Here is a 17,595-nt window from a genome sequence, read left to right as displayed (position 1 = left end):
GTGTGTTGCTTATTGCTACTAAGCAGAACTAAAAATAATGGCAATTGCAGCAACTTTTAATCTTCCCACCACTCATCAAAGCAAGAATCAGACAGAAAATGACAAAACAAATACGTGGGTTTAATAGCTTTGTCCGGTGATTTGGTTTTTACCTTCCTTTGAATAAAACACCTCTAGTCCATACGGTTTACATTCAGCATAAACATGACCTGACTAAACACACATACTTCAGTGATGACCCGGAACACTACTTGCCAATAGAGAAAAATCTTTGTCCTCTGCGTAATAACTAAATACAATACAGTAATTCCTCACCACCACTAGTAGCCAAAGCCTCAGAAGACTGAATTATACAAAGAGGCAAACCACCAACAATTGCACGCTTGCCACTTCACAAGGCATTAAGCAGCACAGACTCTGAGGCATGAGTCACACATGTGCCTCTTGCACAGAGGAAAGCCCCATCCACCACCACCACCACTGCCAAGCCAAACCCGTCAAAACAGAGTAAAATAACATTTGACTGACTTGCATTCGACGCTATCTTTGACACGCTGCATGTTAAAACTTCTGTCAGGAAGCATATTATCCTTCACAATAAAACCTCATCCCTGCGAGGTGCAGGGAGGCTCTGCTCTCAGCCCTGCTGCGCCAACAGAAGCGGAGCAAGTCGGGTGTTTGGGGAGTCAAGAGAGGAGACAGCTCACAAGGCAACTCTGCCAAGCTGCCTTGGCCAGCCGTAGAGATAAGTTTAGGGCTGGGCTGCCGGGTAAGCAACAAGTCCCATGTACCCAGCTTCAGCAGCACTTGCTAAAGGAGCGGGCTGTCCTTCACAGCATCTGAGAGCTTGTCCATGCAAATCAGCCAGCCAGCGGAAGCCAAACACAGAAACTGTGATAGGGTTTGAGTGGCACCACGCTGCTAGAACGGCAGGAGAAAAGTCGATCTGTCCCCTTGACAGCTGCCAAGATGAGTGGAAAGCTAGTCAGCAGCGGCCCAAGGGAGATCGTTCCCCAAGGCGATGCTCTTGGCCACATCTCGGATCGGTGGGCACGCACGTCATCCTTTCTCACAGACCTCCTACCAGTGGAAACACGCTGCCCCGTCACCACACAACACATATCAATAAAGCTCTAACCCTAAAGTCCTAACTCCCTAAATCCTGCATACCGAAAAAAAAACCCACTGACATTAATGGATGCCAGTGTTTAATTAAGAATTAGCAGATCCTTCCAGGCACAGAAATTCTTTTTTAGAACAACGCTAAACTACATTCAGATGGATCCAACGTTCTATCACGTAGCACATAAAAGCAACCACAGCAGTTCATTACTCTCAAACAAATGACAAATGCATTTCAATTGGACACTGGACACAGCATAGTGAATGAACTACATCTTGACACCGAACAAAAAGTAAGCTTGCACCACTACATCCATCACTGCTGACTGCTTTTGATATGATGTTCTCCGCAGCGTGACACCAAAACTGGAAAGTAACAGGACTAAAGGGGCCACCATCCCTCCTCTGATTTGACAGCTCCTGTCCCACATTCCAGGAAGCAATCACTGCGGGGGGGCGTCTCAGTTCCTGATCACAGGTTCCTCAATCATGTCAACCATCAGTTTCTAGTGGTTAAAATATGTTGCAACCATCCTCCAAATTATTTTAGAAAGAGGAAAGCATGGGGTTTAAGAAAAAAAGGTTGGGGTTTTGGTTCTTCTTTTTTTCAGAACTATAGTTTGAGAGTTTTAATTAATGAACGGCTCCTGGGTACATACATACATACATACCAGCAGATAATTTTATGCAAACACTCTAAATATGAAGTGCTTTTCAAATATTTCTGGGGGGTTTACTACTGTTAAGATCATTTAAAAATACGCCTCTAGTCCACAGAAGATGTGCACATTCGCCTTCAAAGAACCAATTTGGCCGTTGAAGGGATTTTGTTAAATCTCTTGTATGTATGTTGTACTTTCCCTAAGGCTATGCAACCAAGTATTTTGGTTTTTTAAAACCAGAACTCTTAAATATGACTCACAGACTGCTCCTCCCCCCAAAATTGAATCTCTGGGATTTTGGCAGATCCCCTGAACTTCACACTCAAAGTAGTCCTAAGTCTGTTAACTCACAAAACCAAGTCATGTTTCATCTTACTCAACATTTTCTATAAATGACATTATATTTTCTATAAATGTCGTTTTCTATAAATTCTATAAATTTTGCCGTTAGCTCAGTTAACAACAGGGATGCACAACCTCTGACAGGAGAAGATTGGGCCCTATACGTTTCTTCACGCTCATGAGCTCTACGCTTTGTTTTACATTCTGCTTTTACTTTTTTTTTCCCTTCTGGAAAACAAAATATGCTGAGTACAGAGTCTTCCAAAAAAGCATACAGCTGTTGCCAATCACCAAAAGAAACAGCCTTTTAAAATTAAAGTGCCGGGTATTTTCCCATGGCAAGCACAAAGTAACGAAAGCAAAGATACAAGAGGCAACTTTTAAACTTCCCAGTTTAAAAGACTACTTTTTGGTCTGCAGCTCTGTAAAATCTTAATTGGAGTAACAGTTGGTACAAACCGGGTCTCGCAGTATTCTTTTCATGCTGACAGGCTGTTAGCAGCCACGATATATCCTGCAAGAGGTCAAAGGTGTGGAAAAACAAACAGAGAAGCAATTTTAGAAGATGAAGAGGAGATAAGGATTTGTCACGGCATTTTTCTACCATGAAAATCCACCCGGCTTTCTCCACAGTCTGTGCCCACTTACTCCAGTCACTTCTTACAAGTTATTTCCTTTGAGGGGAGAAAGAAAAAGACACTTAATTTTAGACAACTGGCTTCTAGTTACTTGAATATGGAGACTGATAAAGATGCCAATGCCTGACTTCTCTCACTGGTCTCATAACTTGGAAGAAAATGGCAGGATTTTAGCTATAAACTCCTCATGTGAACACACAAAGTTCCATTTCACATTAAAAAAAAAAAACAAACAAACAAACAAACAAAAAAAACCAATAGAGGCAAAATAAGCCCAACCTGCACAGCAACTAAAACTCTTAACACTCTGAAACAGATTTTTTTTTTTTTTTTTTTAAACTGCATGCATCTTAAATGGTGGGGTTTGTGTGCAAGGCAAGGTCTTGCAGGAAATTTAATGGTGTTTCTTCCATATGAGGCACTTAAATTCACTTTCACGCTTAAAAGCCATTTGGAGTGTAACGATTTTACAACCCAGAATCTTCTATGTGGAATCAAGCAGCTTCCATAGACACTTCACCACAGAGTCAGACCTACAGGTATCAGGAGTCTACCACGACCCTCATGATCACTCCTCCTTGTTTTTAACAGACTTTCTACTACTACTGATCCTGCCCATCTCCAGCTGCCTTAGGTGCTCCACCAGATCAGGAGGATAGACTCAGCACCACTTAACTGCTAAAAAACCACAGGCTACCAAACAACTGAAGATTTCCTGTGCATCCTCTTGGTGGTCCTACTTCAGCATAATGCTGGAAAACAGGCTGGTACTTTGGTGGCCAACACCAAAAGGTTGGATGCCATTACCTTCACAGTCACTGAGGTTCGGCATGAACAGGGCAAAAAAGTCAACCGTTCTTTGAATATTTTGGTAGTTCCTGTCCTGTTTCTAGGTCCTCTCCATCTTAACTTCCAGTACAAACAGTTATCTTGAACATCAAATTGTCATCAAGATCATGTCACGTTTCTTTAATCAAGACAAGGACCTCCCCTCAACCATACACGAGCACTTGTGCAAGCCGTGTTTGCGACTGCAAGTAGAAAAGCGTAAGAAAAATCAAACTAAGTATTAATGATCCCAAATAAACTAAACCAGTTGCACTTCCTCACTCCGTCTCCCAGCTACATCCACCACTAACAGAGCAGCTCATCTGGATTGTATTTTAATCATGAGAACTACAGGTAAGCAAAATACATGGTTCACATCTTCCCTTATTTATGCAGCTGTATCCTCCTTTCCATTGGGATGCTCAAATTAAAAGTGCTCATCAGTGCAGTTACGGGTTTAGGCAAGCACCCAAGATGACTATCTACCACCAGAAGATGGTGTGTCACCTGAGTAGGTGTCCATCCTTGGGCATGAGGCTTTGAGGGCTTCTCGTCACCATCATGTGATGGCTGAAACAGAAGAGCAAACGCTTCCTAGAGCAACACACACTCCTGAAGCTGTGAGCAAGTAACTTTTCCACCTCAGTGATTAAGGTCTGATGCTGCAAGTTGGCTTAAATTTTGTAAATAGTATTACAGTATTGACCATGGAAGGTCAATATGAAATACTCCCTCAGGCAGGCGGCACGCGTCACACCCCGTGCGAGACTACAGCAAGGCATTTACACAATGAGCCATTAAAATTCAAGCTGGAAAATGTTCATTCAAGGCTTCGTCAGGCTTCCTACGTACGTATTTCACCGTACACAGCACAGGCTCCAGGCTTGCTCTGCTGAAACCCAAAGCGCTTCCTCGAGCTCTGCGGGGCTCGATTCACACTTCGAGGGCATCGAGGGGTGAACACCCGCACGCTCCTGACAGAAAACACACATTTTCAGATGCGATACGCTGTCCTGCAGTTTCATTGAGGAAGTTAATGCCTCTGGGATGTTTTATCCCGCTTTAGACATTTTGGCTCGCACAGACTGACCCACCTGCCCGCACCTCAGCCTGCTCACGGGCCGGGCTTCGCTTTTGGGGTGGTTTTGGGGTTGGTTTTGGGTCGGGTTTCTGGGTTTTTTTGGTCCACCACGGTTTCTCCCCGCCGCCCTTTTGAATCTGGAGCTGCGGCCGTTCGCCTTAAAAGGGCAAAATATCTGTGGCGAACCGGCGGCGGGGGTGGGCGGGCAGGAGAGGCTGCAGCCGCCGCCCCGCCACAGGCCGGCCGGGGGGCCCGAGGCGGCGGCGGGCCCGGCCCATGGCGGCCGCCCTCCCGCCCTCCCTCCCTGGGCGGGCGGCCCCGGCGCGGCGTTGCCAGGAGACGGCGGGGCCTCGCCATAGCGGCGGGAAGGGCCGGCGGCACCGCCCGGCCTCGGCCCGGAACCTGCCGGGGGAGAGAAGCGGGTCCCGGCGGCGGGCGGGCAACTGCTGCTCCGACATCCCCAGCCAGGGCAACGGGGAGCACCCGGGCATCGCCTCGGCCCGGGAGTAAACCTGCACCCGCGTGGGGCCGGCGAAGTCCCGCGGGGGGCTCCGCTGGAGCGACACAGCGCCGAGAGCGCGGGGGGCCCGGCCGCCATCTGCCCTCGCAAGCGGCTGGGGGGGGGGGGGGGGGTGTGGGGGTGTGTGACCTGCATCCCAAAGCCCCCCCAAAACAAGAACAACCCCAACTACCGGGATGGCTCCAGCGATCCTCCCCGACCCCAACCCCGTTTATTCAGATGTCGTCCGCACAAGGGGAGGCGGGTTTGTCCACCGGCCGGCAGCGGCCTCGGGGAGGTCGAGCCCCGGTAGCTGCCAGCCGGGAGGCACGGCCCGGCGGTGGCGGGCGGAGGGAGGCGACCCCCGGGCCGGCCCCCGCCACCCTCCGCAGCGCTTCCACATGAAGCCAAGCGCTTCAGCGGCGGATATCGTATTTTTGTCTTTTTTTTTTTTTTTCCGCTCAAGGAGTGTATTGCGATTTATTGGCTAGGAAAAGAACTAAAAGGGGGGGGGGGGGGGGGGGGGGGCGGGTGATCCCTCTCCTGCGAGGTCTCCGTTTTTTCCATTAAATCGCTGTGATGTGACTAGTCTGCGGCAAGTGTGAAACCAGGGTTGAGCATCTCCCGGGCGCGCTGGGAGCCGAGGTTCCCCGCAACTTTCCCTCCCCGCCGCTCCCCGCACACCCCCAGAACCAGGACACTGCAACGAGCCGCTGTCCCTGCCTCCCCCCCGCCCCAAAACACCAGCACCCTCCGGGCAGGGCGACGAGGAGCCTGTTGGAGCCCCGGGCACCGCACCCCGCCGGGCTCCAAGTTTCCCCGCTGTGAATCGCTCCCTGCGGGACGCCACTCCCCCTCGGCGGGGAGAGACCCCCGGGTATCTCCCTTCCCCTCCCGCAGCGGTAAAGCCCCCGAGACCGCCATGCGCTCCGGTTCAACCCGCCGGCAGCAGAAACTCCCCCAGCGGCCGCCCGCCCCCCTCCCGAGCTCGCCGCCGTGCCTTCCCCGGCGGGATGGGGGGGCGGGGGGGCGGCCGGGTCCGGGAGGAGCCAAGCCGGGCCGGGCCGGGGGAGGGCGGCTGTCCCCCCAAAAACCTCGGGGCTCGCTCCTGTCGCATACCCCACCACCCCCCCGAAGCTCGGAGCTCGCAACTTTCCCACCCCACGGACCGCGGAGCCACCCGGGAAGGGGCGGGGGCGGGCGGCACCCGGGGCGGCCGCGCTTCGGGTCTCCGCTCTGCGTCCCCCCGTGCCCCGTCCCCCCCCTCGCCGGTCCCTCGCCGGCGCAGCGAGGACGGGGAAGAGGCGTCCGCCGGCTGCCCCCCGGGCGGCGTGAGGAGAAGGGGCCGAGGGTGCTGGAGCGGCGAGGCACGGAGCGCTGAGCTGCCCGCGGGCGGTGGGTACCCCGGGGGGGAACCCCCTGCTTACTGTGGGCTCTTGGGGTAGAAGGGGAGGGTGACGTGGCTGAGATCCTGGATGTCAAAGGCGGTGGGCTCGGCCGAGATCGCCTGCCGCTTGGTCCTCTGCTCCCCCTGCAAGGTGCCGGCGCTCTGCTGCTGCGCCTGCTGGGTGGCGGGCCGGATCACGGAGCGGTACTTGTCCAGCTCGTTCTGCAGCTTCTGGATCAGTTCGTCCTTCTGGTCCAACTCCAGCTCCAGCTCGTCGATGAGCGCATCCCGCTGCCGCAGCTCCTCGATCTTCTCCTGCAGCGCGTACTGTAAATCCCGCAAAGTGCCCATGGTCCTGCCGCCTCGCTCGCCCCTCGCCTCTCCCGGCAACTTTCCCCCCCCGGGCCGCCCGCCGCCTCCCCGCACTTGGGCCAACTTCGCCTCCGCCGCCCCCTCCGGCCCGGCCCGGCCCGGCCCGGCGCGGCCCCGCTGCCCGCCGGGGCCCCGCCGCAGCCGGACCCCCCGCCGCCGGCACCGCGCTCCGAAGGCGAGTTGTTAGGGGCGATTTGGAGCCGCCTGCGTCAGGCTGGGCTGGCGAGGGAGCGGGAGAGACACACACACACACACACCCGCGGAGGGGGAGGGAAGGAGGGAAGGCGGCGGGAGGGAGGCAGGGGCGCCTGCGAGGATGCACATGCACTCCCCGCTCCCTCCTTCCCGGCCCCGCCGGCTCCCCGCGCCGCCCACAGCCCCCCGCCGCCGGCCCGCGGGGTGGCCCGCCGGGGGCTGCGGGGAGGAGGGGGAGGGGGGTCGGGGGCTGGCCGGCAGCTCCCCCCGGGGCTGCGGGAGCGCTCCGCCGCCGGGAGCCCGGGCCCAGCGCTGCCCTCCCCGTCCTTTTGCAGAAGGAGGCCATCAGACCAGTCCAAACCCGGGGAGATGGCTGCACAAACCTGCCCTCTCCGTCCCACCTTCGGCGTGTCCCCCGCTCCTCTCCCTTCCCACCTTCTGCTCCCATCAAGGGTGCTACTTTGTCCCTACAGAACTTGCCCGGTTTAGCTCCCGTTTACTTTTTTTTTTTTTTTTAACAGACAATTTTTGTTGTCTTCTCTGAGTGAAAGCACAAGCCAGTGCCTGGCATGGCTCCTCCTCACCCTCAGCGAGCTCTGGGCTCCAAAAACCCAGATTTTAATGTGAATATTGGTGAAGCATCGCTGCTCTGGAAAAGCCTGGAGGCAAGGCATATGGGTCTTGGAGCACTAAACAATCCTAACTTAAAATATGGGAAATAGTCTTTCTGTGTAGCCCCAATACCCACATGAAAGTGTGAGGTAGTTTCTGCTGTACAAAACACGACAGGATTTTCCCAGTCGCGCTCATGCACTCGGATTTTCTGCGTGCCAACAAGCCACGACACACCGGTTCTACCTATGCGATAGAGTCCACGGGTCTGCAGCACAAAAATAACAAAATAAAATAAATGGGCCACATCAGCTGAGCCCTCGGTGCCAAATGGCTCTGTTTTCTTTTGCCTTGCCTGCGCTCGCCAGGCACAGAAGGGACAGCGATGTACGCCATGACAACGCCACTCCTGGTATTGGCCCTCCGGGGCAGAAAGAGGGATCTCTGGGCAAGAAAATACCCCGTTTGGGGGGTTCCCGATAAGATTACACAGTCTGGAGGAGCTGGGGGTAAAAACCCCCATAGCCCAGCTGAGCATAGGCGCCCCACAAAGAGCTGCTGCAGCGCTGGGGCACCGTCACAGTCTCATGCTGGGATGTTTTCAGGACAGCAGAAGCAGCTGCTTCAGTTCTCTCTCCAGGAGTTTGATTCGGGGAGGAGAGAGGTAGGATACAGCCGTGGAGAGTTTTTTGGAGGTGGGTGGTACCTACATGTTTGTATCTGCTGTTAGCAGTGTGTCTAGACCTCCCATTTGGGCATTAGCTGGAAATGAGAGACATCCAGACAGACACCGTGTTTCTGGGATTGAGCTTCTTTGATTGAGGTTGGGTTTATTTTACTGTTACATACTGGCACTTGGCTGACTCCAAAGTTCCAGCTTTCAACCTGCAGATGGTCTTTATAAAATAAATTTTAAAAAGAAAAAAAAGTATGGATGAGGAATTACAACTGCTCCCTGCTCAACGCTGTTGTTTGAAAGCGCCTGGCCTCTGTTCATAAGCATGAGGCTTTGCAGGTTCTTCAATGTATTTGGTATCTCCTGCATTTTTTGAGATGCACGTGTAAAAAAAAAAAAACGGGTTATGTAAAACACTTCAATTTTCAGTCCCCTTGATACATATGTGCCAGGCACAAAAGCAAAGTCCCTTGGTTGTTTTCACGGGTTGCCAAAGCGCTTTAAGTTCAGACAGCATTTTTTACTTTATATTCCCTACATTTCAATCTTGCATAACTCGCTAGGAACAAAAGTACCAAATATCTTCTGAACATTTCCATTTTAAAGAAGACAGGCATTAAATAGGTGCACTCCTACTGCCTACAAACTAGAAATCAATAAATAATAAAATATTTCAATAGCATTCAGCTGACGTGCTTAAAGTTGTGTTGTTTTCCTCCCTACAGAAGTGATACCAACTTCTGGACAAAGGAGATGGTGATACGGTTAACTGAAGTCCACCAGGCTTCAAAAGAATAATGGCCCTGAGGGGAAACTTGTGCATAATTTCTTGATGATAAGCAGTAAAGTCACATTACTTGGCTTCTATTAGAGGTGCACTGCCTGAGACTGAGACAACAGTACCTAGATCAGAAAGGATCCAGAGAAAACCATGAGAAATTACAGGAAATAAAACCGGTGAGGAATTTAGCTGAGTATACCTAAAGAAAATATTTATTTACAGGTGGGAAGCAGATTTTCGTAAGACCTATGAGGTCTGAAGAGAGATTATTATGGCTCAGTTTTAGATTTGGGACTATAACCAGCAGCTGCCAAGTCTAAGGCCGGTCTTCCCTTATTTAAGGATGAGGCCAAAGCAGCCCAAAGGGCTTCACAACCTGACAGCCAAGATTTGCCACGGGAAGGCAGCCGGCAGTTGCCTATTTTTGGCTATTCACTGCTCTCCCAAAGAAACCATCAGGCGAGTGCAGATCTTCTCCCTGTGGTTCATACTTCAGGCTTTCCTGGTACCGGCTGGTGTGTAATCTCAGGGATCCCAGGGTACCGCCCCACGGCGATAAAAATAAATCCTCTGATCCCATTCCTCTCAACTTGAAGTTCCCAATAAAAAAAAATTCAGACTCTCAGAGCAGCTGCTTTGTCTTCTTGATCCAGTGAACGGAAAGAAACAGCTTTAGGGAGAAGAATGGCAGGAATGCACCAACTGGCTTAGTTTCAGGACAACGAGGCAAAGCTGCTTGCAGTTTGTTAAGGGAGCCTTTGGCTACGGTTGTCCCAAAGCCTTTTTCTGATCCGGCCACTGTGCCTGGATGTCAAGTAAGCAGGAAGCTGAAAAGAAGAGCATCTGCAGACGGCATCCTCTCTGCACCAAAACACTGCATGCCAGGGCTTGCTGATGGGAATCACACAAAACAGGGATGTTTCTTCTCTTCGAACAGGCTCTGATGTACTCACAATATTTCCTCTCTGCACAGCTCCTAGGTTTTAATAGCTTTTGCTTCTAAACCTTTCAAGGATCATCTGTCACCAAATGCACCCACTCAACTGCCATCTTCCAAGCTAAAAACATACTTGAAAGCTCTCTACTCTGCAAACATCTCCCCAGGCTCACCAGTCAAAACTCAGGTAGCAAGCGGGACCGCTGACAGGTAAATGTCATCTTGCTACAGCTGGCCAGGACAGCACGGACAGAGAAACTGGAGATGCATCACTGAGTACAGACATAAACATTTTCCTCCTCCTGGAAGCATTTTTTTTTTCCCCTGCCTAATCCACTCCAATCCACTCCTTACTCTTTTCCCAAAGATCAGACCGTGGTAGAAAGTTGAACCGCTTGAATTTTGTGATGTATTTCTCTGCTGGTGGGGGCTTTGTGCAGGTTTGGGAAGATGCGTGACCTATGGGACTCTACCTGCCACTGGCACACAGCCGCTTGCAAAGCCTAAAGAGAGATTTTGCGTTCCCTACGCGCATATTCACAGCAACACCTTTACGATGTGAAGAAGGAAAGACTAAAAACACAGGAAGATCTAGAGAAAAGCAGCACATACATGAGCTGAACTCTTGCAAAAAGCATGTTATAACCAACTCAGGTTGCAGTTTACCCCTGAGAGTCACCACATCTCATCCGTGAGATGCTACCTGCTATTCCACCATGCGCCCAAAATTCACACCGGTCCCTGAGGCAGAGGAAGGAGTGCCACCTACTGAAACATAAACACATCTGACTCCTCCCCAGGACACATTTGTCCATTCTTTTTGCCTTTTGACCCAACCAAAGTGCCTCCCATAGCTCCTTCTGGGGCCACGGTGCCCTACAGATTTGCAGGGGGCATCTGAAAAATAATTCAGCCCCCCCAAGGATGGGGATGAGGCTGGAATTACTGTGTCAAAGCAGCCTCGCCAAGACCAAGGCGCAGGAATTGGCAGTATTTGGGGAGTGCTTCAGCCTCGTTTCTCTCCAGGAATAAGCCCTATTTTCTCATTACATTGGATGTTCCTCCTTATCTTTGTCCTTTCTGGAGCCTCTAAAAATGAGAGCTAAAACCCATATGTTCCTCCCCACTGAGGGGATAGAGATATCCAGGGTTGGGCACTCTTGCAGTGAGCACTGTCTTTTAAACCCTATTGATTCCTGAGTGCTGGAAGTCAAATCAACATCTCAACTGGATTATCTCAAGGATTTTCCTTTAGTATGTAGATTCTTCCCACTATCAGTAAGAAACACTGAGAAGTAGCTCTTGTGAAGAGCATGTAACCACTCCAGCCTACCCTAGGAGATCCTCCCAGGATAAGGCGCATTTAGAGTAGAGTCCATGAGAAAAAAAATACCCCAAGACCTATTAAAAGTTACCGAAAAATGCTCACTGCAGAGACAAGAAAAAAAATAATAGTGTGCTGTACTGCAGTTGGTAATATGCTTAGCTTTTTATATCACATTAGGAGCATACATAGCACGAAAATGAATGTTTGTGTCATGCAAGGCAAAACAATGAGACATTATGAGTGTATAATAGCACAGAATTATCCATGTAACACGGTGGTTTCAAGCCCTCCTCCCCTCATGTGCACAGATGCATGTGCCAGAATCAGATTTAGGATGAAAGTTTTCTGTTCTCCTTCACGGGCCCTTTGCCCAGAAAAATAGATGGCATGAAGGACCTAACACACTGCCAAGGTAAGAGATAGCCCTCCCCTCATCGTTTTTCCAGGCTGGGTGAAAAGCCTGTACCTGTGATTCCTGCTGGCTGGGCTGCAGAGCTGAAATAGTAGAAGAGTATCAGTCATCTTTATGGGAGGAACATGAGTTGTGCATAAAAATGGCACAATAAATTATTCTCAATATCCAGAAGTTGAATACATATTCAGCAAGCCCTTCAAAGCTTCTTCCTTCCATTAGAGCAACCAAAACAGTCCCTCTGACTTCTTTTCCCCACAGACAAGACCCTATTCACACCATCCCTGCCTATGTGTCCACAGAAACCACAGATCCTGTGCCCTCCAAAACACACCTGACACACTCTAGTTGAAAGATGTCTTCCTAAGCCAGGCTTTTTCCCCCCAATCACATGGAAAGTTGGATTTTCAACAGTTCACCCCATCAGTTGGCCATGGTGGCAGTGGGTCTCTGCATCCCTTCACTTCAGTGCTGGTTCAGCTACTTGCAAGTCCCTGTGGAGGGGATGATACAGGCTTCCCAGGATCACCTTCTCATATCCTCAGCCTAAATGAAATCTTTGGGGCTGGACTTTTTCCAGGAAAGAGTAAATTCATTAAGCTCATTTTTCTGTAGACCCCTAGACAGCTGCAAATAGCAGCAGATCACCAGGCAGGTCAGGCATGGGAACTACAATCCCTGATGCTGATCCCTACTGCCCATACACACCTCGAGTGACTGGTTGATCTTTCCCCATCAGCCAGAAAAGGCTGTACTGCCCAGCAAGATCAGACACAAGAAGAGCTTAGACACATCTTCCCGTGGGCTGGATTAAGCCAGAAGCAGCTTCAAAATGATTCAATTGCCTTAAGAAGTCTCTTTAGGCTCATGTTAAGCAGCAACTTGTTCTGAAAACTGCCAAGATAAATACTTAGTCCTGTTTTGCAGTCACTACAATTAGACACCAACCCCTGCTTTCCTCAACAGTCCCAGGGCACTGACTATGTAGAGCAAAAGCAGCATTTAGACAAGGAGAGCCCTGGAAATGCAGTTTTCTTTTGCTTTCAGCCCTGAGCTATGGGAAAATTAACCCAGGGGACAATTAAACTAAATGTAAGGATGCAGGTCTTGGAGCCATGAGATACAGGATATAATGGAGGTGAAGTTTGTAGAAACTCAGTTGATGTAGTTGGACAAGCAGATTCATTCTGGCTCTCGCGCACGTATCTGTGAGATTGGAAGAAGACAAAATGTTAGAAGGAAGGTGAGAGCCATGTGTTGGATCTGAGGCCATTGATTTTCATGGAGACAATGGCTGGGATAGCCAGGCTGGGATAGGCAGGCCAGCTTCCTTGCACTTCTCATCAACCAGAGTTTAACCACTCAGGACACCCCGTGCTTAGTGACTCTTTTATATTCACTATTCAACATACATTCCTCCTCCCGCTGTATGATATCGCGGTGTCCCGGTGAAGGGGTGGGAGAGCTTGGTGACTCATCTGTCACCCAGCCCACGCATCAAACGGTGTAGGGTTATTGCCCGAGGATGAAAACAGCCCAGCCTGATCACACAACAGGGACAACATCCTAGTGCCGAAAACCTCTGCAATTGAACGATCAACACGCACAGGCTACCAAAAGTTTCCCAAACCTCACTTTTCAGTGGCAAGACCCTTACAAAGCCATTGACACAGCCAGAAATCCTACGGCTGCCTAATACACACTGTGTGTCACCTCTGTATTGCGTTGCTTAGGAAAGACACTTGGGCAGAATATAGATCTGACCTTACAGTGTCACACGGTCCAGGCAATCAGGAACTCAATGGGGTGTCAGGACATCTGGGGTCAAATCCCAGCTTTCTGCCTTTGCTTCTGACTTTATCTGCTCCTACTAACCTTTTCCGTGTGAGCTCATCTCTTCATCTGTCTTCATGTGGGACTCTAACTAGCAACGACAGCTTCTAGAGGTGCATTTTGGAGTAGTGATTCAGCAGTATGCTGGTAAAAACTTGCATTGACCAAAAGTAAGGTTTGTCCTATGATCCAGCCTGCAGTTCTTCACGGTATACTTTTAAACCATTGCACAAACACAGCTAAACTCATCAGCTGTTACCATGCAGTTACATCTTTTCCTTTCTCCAGCCTCCGCTGCCCTCTGCAACTTGCTGATTTTTTTAGTCACAGTGCTGTGGTTGTAAGGAGTGGAAAGTAAAGTACTTGGGAAGGTCTGAACAGTAAGAGACTTGTTTTCCCCCCAGATTATTTTAATTTCTACGGCCTGATTTTGAAGCTGCTTGATGCCATTTCTTAACTTCCCGGATTTCATGGTACCAAACCACTTGCCAGCCCTGAGCTTTTGCAATTCCGGGTGCTCCCTCTCGTTGCCCTTTTGGACCCTGCAGTGTTTCTTATCTCTCCTTGCCAGTAATACACCACTCATGCACCATAATTGCCTTAGTCTGTTGGGCTGATTTATCCAAACTTCAAAACAACTCATTTATATTTGAAATTGGATTAGAAATAAGCACGTATTTTGCTACCACCGATATGAAAATAACCAGTGTGTTATCATTGTTTTATGATGAATGCACTGAGAACAAATGCATGTCTGTTTATGTAATCAAATTAATTCCCCTGCTTATTAAAAATTATTATTTGAATGTTTCAGGTCTTTATAACAATAAGCACAAACCATAGATTTTAAATCTTTGTTTTACATGCCTGGACAACAGACTGATATTTCTTAAAGATAAGTTGCACTGAAAGTTGCCTTCTTTTTAGAAATGGATTTGTGCTAGAATTTATTCTGAAGTCTTTCTCTGACATCTGCATCTCCTGAAGTACCAAGCTTTCATTTAAGTATCTACAAGTGTTTATGTCCACAGTTCTAGCAACACTAAACCCTTCCTTGCAGCAAACATTTCCAGAAGGGGTTTGTATTCAAGAGTTGATCCCCATGATCATTTAAGGCACAGAATAAATGGCTGCATCCCACAGAGGACCTGGCTTGTTAAGGTACCAAGGAAATATCCATGAATCATCCAGGCACAATCTGCAAACAGGGGCTCACATCGTGTTTCACAAAGGTTTTACAGCATTCCACTGACTTCTACAGCTATTTCTTATTTATGCTTGGGGAAACTTCATCAAGTTGGGCTCTCTGAGTGTGTAAAAATGTTTATGCTCACAGTCTTCTCTTTGTCAGTGTTTGCTTGAACTGATTGCTCTACTCATCAGAGCATCAGAGGCTGGTGTTTGCCTGATTTCCTAAGCATTGCTAACATCTTTCGATTGACTGCCCTGCTGCGTTGGGTGAATCAGGGGATGGGCAGCACTTTTATTCTCACCTTCACACAATTTCTGCTTCAAATCAGCAGCTAAATCCCTGGGCAAGGTGCAGGACTCCCTCTTCGCTCTCACTACACAGCCACTACCTCATCCTGGAGGGGGGGAATGTGTAACCAGAGCTCCTCACCAGCAGTGGGCAAGTCAGACTGGGTGCACCCAGGGCTGCAGTGCCTTTTCTGACTCCAGCTCCATCTCCAGCTGGTTTTGCTCTGACCCTGACTCCTCTCTGTTGCACAGTATTGCATTGAATCATGCTGGGAAGGTTCATCTATGCCACTCTTCTCCACCATAAAACACACCGGTAAGATTCAGCCCTGCACATCTTCCCCACCACCTCCTAATCTTTGATATAAGTGGAGAGCAGGCACAATTTTAACTGCTGATTATGATACCGACCCATGAGAGCTTCCTCAAACCTAGAAGGAAAAATCCTTTGCAAGTGATGATGCTGCAAAGGCAACATTCACTTTAGGTCTGATTCTCTGTGCTCTGGAAAGAAAGATTTCTAGGTTGGTATCGGCCAACTTCCCTGGCTCTTCTCTAGACTACGTCTCTGCAAGAACTATTTCTGTTGAAGCTTTACTGTGTACGCTTTTGCTTGAGCGACTTGGCCCAAACGATGGGGCAATTTCTTCATACTTTCATTTATGCAGCCCGTATATGCAAAGCTCAGTGTACAAACTCACCTTGAAAGCATTGGACATGTTGTGAAAGGGTCTCGTGTTAGAATAGGAAGGATCAATATTGATATGCAGCATAAAAACCTGCATTGTGGCACACAGGAAGGCAACGTATTTTTATATTTCTGCTCTCAGGAGCAAGAGTGCAAATTCACAACCTGCTTCAAAAATCTCACTGCTCTTTTACAGATGCAATTTCTCTTTTTTTAAATCTACTCTTTTCCTTTTTCTTTTTTGCTTAGAAGCCATGACTATCAGCAAAACAACTGTTTTCAGCTCATGATTTGGGCATGACGTAGTGTGAAGCTCTGTGTGCCACCTCCCTGCACGGTGGGTGTTTGGCCCCGCTCTGTTCCCTTACATGGCCTGCAGCTCTGGCAGGCACAGCATTCTCCACATTCTTTTTTTCCCCTGATTTTTAATTCTTACTTCTTTTAGGAGGAGAAAACACAAAACACAAGGAGTAATGCCGCCCTCTACTGCCCTGCTCTCCCAGCTTGAGGTGCATGGCTGCAAACCTTCACACCAAATAACGTGCTGAAACAACATCACCACAAAAAACCCAATAAAACATCAAAAATTAAAAAGAAAAAAGACAAAAAAATTCCCTAAAACACTCAATCAAAAGGCAATACAGGAAAAAAATATGTATGCATTAAAAAAAAAATAAAGACCATGGGGGCAAGGAGTGTTGCTCAAACTCAGCTTTACATTCCCACTGATATATTAATATATTCTATTTCTCAGCAAGAGGGTAGGATTAATATTGCAAGTTTTTCTTGATTTAGCTATTACAATTCTGAAGAAGTGAATGTGTGGCATATTAAGGGACATATTCATATAAAAGTGGGCATTTATAAAACCACAGTACTGTCTCTCTATATGTCCCTTTAGTAGTCAAACTCACAGCCTTCTTTCTTCTTAATATTCAGTTTACTTGATAAGTGAATTATTTCAGAGATATTATAACTCTACCTGCAAGTCCCAGCAGACCAGACATCACATTTTAGGTGGGTTTTCTTTACCACACCTGTATGTGTTCCCCCTAAAGAGAAGCAAAAGACAGATTGATTTGATGAAAGTTTGAATCAATTATTTGATTCAGTAATAGACATTAAATCATTGATTCGCACCAATTCCTGGCTCTTGGCTCAACACCCGGCACATGCTGCCACTATGATAACATGCAACACGCACGTAAAAGTCAGGACACGTAAACCTAAAAATCTCTATCTTTTAGTATTAATGACAAATTGAATGACCAGTCTGAAAAAGGAAGACATTTCATTTTCACTATATATCACAATTTTGTATTTGGTCTCATTTCTTTAGATTTTAAGTTACTCCATTTTCAGAAGTCTGAATCTTTTTACTTTCCATTTATATTCCCTAGCAAACTCTCAGAAAAGTCAATTAAATCAAAATAGCTCATGCTAATACAACCATACATATACACATATATCACTGCAATTGCTATTAATCCATCACCTCAAAAAAAAACCCCTTCCCAAACTCCTCAGATATAGAGATGAAGTTAAACTTTGCAAGTAAACTCTTATTTTAAAAACTTTAATGTAATTTCCACACAAAATTGGTATTGATTGGGCAGCAGAACAGGGAATGCTGAGCATGGATGTCTGAATTATGGGGAAAGAATCAATACAGGAGCCCCACTAGAATGGAAGATTTAAATAGCTGGTTTTTTACCTTTAGGCTT

The 17,595-nt window shown here is 48.3% G+C and overlaps 1 protein-coding gene across 2 annotated transcripts in view; it reads right to left on the bottom strand.

The window, feature by feature from the left end:
* The window catches only part of PRKG1 (protein kinase cGMP-dependent 1), a 535,590-nt gene that overhangs the window by 492,958 nt on the left and 25,037 nt on the right, over positions 1 to 17,595 (bottom strand). Inside the window, exon 1 of one of the 2 annotated variants that reach the window (XM_074874161.1) lies at positions 6,600 to 6,910. The exons of the other annotated variant lie outside the window; for it this stretch is intronic. Within the exon in view, the coding sequence (XP_074730262.1) occupies positions 6,600 to 6,910 (311 nt within the window). Of the gene's footprint in view, positions 1 to 6,599; positions 6,911 to 17,595 lie in introns of those variants that run through there. 2 annotated transcript variants of the gene reach the window in all.

Source organism: Strix uralensis, chromosome 7, assembly GCF_047716275.1.
Source record: "Strix uralensis isolate ZFMK-TIS-50842 chromosome 7, bStrUra1, whole genome shotgun sequence".
Taxonomy (NCBI): Eukaryota; Metazoa; Chordata; class Aves; order Strigiformes; family Strigidae; genus Strix; species Strix uralensis.
The sequence above is the reverse complement of the archived record's forward strand: the minus strand, read 5'-3'. Positions and strand labels throughout refer to the sequence as shown.